Genomic DNA, 4,355 nt, shown 5'->3' on the forward strand with positions numbered 1-4,355 from the left:
CCATGAAAGAAACCCGGAATTTTTATGGCCTATGTTCATCCTCGTAACTTGCTTAACATAATTGTTCTTGTAACTAGGCATCGATATTGCTTCGTTGAGGAGGAGATACGACTTAAAGCTGCGGACACACATCCATACATTCATCCATCCATCCATCCAGAAATGACGGGTTAATAAACGCAATTCTCCAGAATGGAAATTGCGCTAAAAAGGTTTTTTTAAATCTATTAAGTGAAGAATGCACCCAGATGTGTATCCAGAGCGTAGCGGCTGAATGCCCGCCCTCTCTCGGTGTCTCTTTTAGACTTTTCTCTCAGTGGGGGGGGGGGGGCACTTGAAACATTCGAGGGGTGATTATTATATCATGTTCGGTGGGTTTGACTAAGTTTTCCAGTGGGGGGCAGAGTTGTAGTGGGTGCTCCGCCCCTCTAAAGAGATAGCTGAAACTCATAACACTGCACCCGTTTCCCTCCCCTTCTCCACCATAGTAAACACTAGATTCGGATCACCTTTTTGGGGGAAAAGTTACTAATTAATTCAAACAAGCAATAGCAATCAATGGCAAAGATTTAAAATAACGTCTCTAATCTTCTTCTTCTTCGTTGTTAATTTTAGTGTTGGAAGAGAACCTCTCAAACACAATTAAGTGTACTTATCAAATATACTTGTGCTTTATTGTATTCTTCAGATTTTACCTAAGAACAGGACTTGTAAAATGCAATGCTTTTAGACCCATACAGGCGCATAACTAGTTGACACGTATCCTCAATTGTGTTGGAGGCGTGGTCGAGTCGGCAAAAAGCTCATGGTTGATAAATTCGAACAAAGTTTCGAGTTCAAACCCACTTGCAGATAAATCTCGATCCCTTTCAACACTAATAATTAAGAACGAAGAAGAAGAAGAAGAAGACCCATACATATCTGAAGATAAATAATTAAAGAAATTCATCAGATACATATAATACTTTTGTTTATTTCAAACGTATTTTTATAATAAAAATCCGCTTTAAGATAAATGTATAATACAATTCTGCAATGTAGTTTTTTTTTTTTTTTTTTTTTTGTTGGGATGAGGTAATGCTTACCGTCGCAATTATTTTATTTTTCGAAAACATGGAATGACATAAAGATTCTATAATAAGCAAACATTGTCATTAAAATAATAATTTTGCTAACCAAGTTTTACAAATCGTACATTAAACATTTGTGAAAATAATGTTCTAATTCTAACACAGGCTGCTGTAGTTGAGACGGTTGTCAGTACCACTGTGTGTATGGAAGAACTGGCTCTTTGAGCTTAAAACAAAAACCGGTGCGCCCCCACTCCCTGGGCAGGTGGGGGCCGTGTAGGCGAACCTTCTCTTACCTTTCTCCACCTCCTGTACTTCCCATTCCCCGACTGTCACCTGCTTGGAACATCCGTGTGGGTGAGATACAATCACAACAAGCTTGTCATTCTCACCGTACTTCTCGTTAACTTTAGCTCTCATTTCCTCGAGTTTTGATAGCGTTTCTTTCAATTTCATCGCGAGCTGTATATCATGTGTAATAAACATCACAACACATCGATCCGCTTCTATATCAGACTCCAAGACTTGGGATGCATTTACAGACACTAAAAGACTTTTATCATCATCGAACCAGAACCTGGCAGCTGTTTTCTTGGCCTCGATGTCGTCAAAGACCAAATGCTGAGACGTTGTGACGTGGATCTCTGACCACCTATCGCAAGGTACGTCCGCCGTCCGGCATTCCTCACACGGACACGGCGCCGCGTCACGTAGAATCACCTGCCCCGCGTACCCAGTTCCGGTCCGGAGTGTTTTCGTTCCTCTCAGGTCGTAGCACGGATAGGGAACATCTGTTCCCGGCAGCTTATCAGGCCGAGCCGGGCTAGTAACTTTTACGGCGATTCTTACCGTAACCTCAGCCAAAAGTTTAACTACATCCACGATGTCGTCGTCATGGTAACGAACCGGAAGTCGTTCTTTTGTAAATGTCTTCGTCGGGATAAAGGCTGTATGTCCTGGGTTTTTATCACAAGGTGCTACGTACGAATCTGTTGAAACAAAATACAAGAACTCAATTAGTAATAAATACACATTTTATTTAATTCATTTAATGATTAACTTAGTAAAACGTAAATGAACTTTTATAAGCCTGGCTTATTATGTGCATTACAGTATCTAAAGTTTCTCTTTATTTTTAATATTTTTTTTTTGCTTCATTTTAGTGTTGAAGGTGTTTTTCTCCAACACAATAAAGTATTACGTGTCAACTTTTATTGCACCATAAAGGCCACTGACTCCTATTTCAGCCTGCTTTTTTACTTTCTCGTATATACGTAGTATAGAGAAAGTATTGTAATCGTGCAAAAAAAAATCGAGATTTTTACAAATCTCGACGTTTTACACCTCACTGATACGGAAAAACATAATTTTGCAATCTTGTCCGTATGTCTGTGTGTGTGTGTGTCTGTCTGTCTGTCTGTCCGTGTGTAAACACGATAACTTGAGTACCGTTACAGCTAGGTTGATGAAATTTCATATATAAGTATTTTATCAAAATCGTAGATCCGTATCAACTTTTGAGTGATTTCCGATAACCGGAAGTGGTACTTTTCCTACTTTGAATTTTTCAAAAGCCTATAACTTGAGTACTATTTCAGATAGATAAATGAAATTTCACATGTAAGTAAAAGATCTAATTCTCTACCTTCTGTTAAATTTTGAGTAATTTCCGTTGACTGGAAGTAGTAATTTACGCTACTTCCGATTTCTCAAAAAACTAATGTAAATTTTTAAAGTACTAATAATATTGCACACTATTATACGCGTTTTTATTCGGCGTTTGCTTGGTGCGCAATGTTTTTTTTATGAGATTCTATTCTATTTTTAAAAGTTTAAGTATTTAAAATGGATTAAAAATCATAACTATATCCCCAGTTACCATCCCCTGTTGTTTTATATAAGAATATTCGAGAAAGTTTAGGGGAGATCACTCCCGGTTTATTTTAAATTTGCGTCCATAGACTTTGTCCAACTCAAAACAAACTAGAAAGCATAATTTTTTTTTTTTTGCATTAGAGACTTTTTGGTTTAGCAACCATGAGCTTTACCAACGCGACAACGCAAACCTCCTTTAATTTTCCTTTAATAATTTTAAAATATTTAATATAATTATAAGCCTACGTTGATGAAATTCATAACAAAATTAAAATTTACTCACGTAAATTGACCATTGTTGTGAAGAAAGCTCTAATATTTTCTTATGAAAGCTTGTTCTTGATTTTTTTTCAAATTCGTCTGGGTGGTAACACTGTTTAAGGCTTACGTTTAATCAACACTCAAACAAACCTGCAAAAAACAGACTGTTGTTAAAAAAGTGCCTAAAATACAATATGTTTAAATACAAATATTCTATAATCCAAATGAAATTTGTGTGTATATATTATAAATATAAAACAAAGATTTACACACTGAATTCTTTTTTAATAGTAGCATATAATCATGTAAATTAAGTTCCACACATAAGTTTTCAAAATAACGTATACAAAAGGTTTAAAAAATTAGTAGTATCTCCTAGAAAAGTATCATTAGATTTAGAAAAAAAAGTAATGCATTTTTAACAACATACATTTAAAATACATCGTCATAAAATTATCACAAATATCACTAAAAACTTCAAATGTTGTTCTAACTATTAAATACTAGCATACTTGAATAGGTGCATTTCTAAAAATAAATCCGTAGTTCATATGTTAAAAATCTTCTTACTATTTTTAGAAGTGTCACTTTACCTATACCGAGCCTATTCGTCAACACACCAGCTTGGGAGTATGACTAACTAATAAGTGCGTTCCAAAATGCTGACCGTACAATAAATAGCGTTTTATTTACACTGTGGTAAGATCTGGAATTCCCGAAAACGTGTTACGACAACGCAGCATTAGTTGTTGGGAATTCCCGTTTAGCACTGTTCTAATCCAGGGGTCTCCAAACTACGGCCCGCGGGCCGGATGCGGCCCGCGATGTCCTCTTATCCGGCCCGCGGAGATCTTTTTGTCCACAGAAAAACCGTTTTTTTTGGTGATGGCTTAGGAACTTTGCCCAGAAAATCAAAGACATGCCTGGAAGAAACTGGCCCCTGAACTGAAATTTGATAGTTAATGCGGCCCTCGGACAGAAAAGTTTGGAGACCCATGTTCTAATCGATTGTACTTGAAAAAGCATTTATTCAATGTCGGGGAAAAAAAAGGATTTTCCGATTTTTAAATTATGAATTTCATACGCTCTTGAGTTGTTTCAAAGGAACAATGTGTAGTTCATTGTTCTTTGCGTGTGCGTTGTCGGGTG

General features: G+C 36.6%; 1 protein-coding gene across 1 annotated transcript; it reads right to left on the bottom strand.

The window, feature by feature from the left end:
• Positions 1–1,076: 1,076 nt before the first annotated feature.
• LOC131950364 (uncharacterized) lies at positions 1,077–3,873 on the bottom strand. The gene is made up of 3 exons (XM_059312465.1): positions 3,800–3,873; positions 3,229–3,356; positions 1,077–2,059 (listed from the first exon to the last, which is right to left on the bottom strand). The coding sequence occupies exons 2-3, from the start codon at positions 3,239–3,241 to the stop codon at positions 1,227–1,229; spliced, it is 846 nt and encodes a 281-aa protein (XP_059168448.1). The 5' UTR covers positions 3,242–3,356; positions 3,800–3,873; the 3' UTR covers positions 1,077–1,226.
• Positions 3,874–4,355: the final 482 nt, after the last annotated feature.

The sequence above is a fragment of the Physella acuta genome, unplaced genomic scaffold (assembly GCF_028476545.2).
Source record: "Physella acuta isolate Inbredline_101_S28 unplaced genomic scaffold, ASM2847654v3 ptg000756l, whole genome shotgun sequence".
Classification (NCBI taxonomy): domain Eukaryota; kingdom Metazoa; phylum Mollusca; class Gastropoda; family Physidae; genus Physella; species Physella acuta.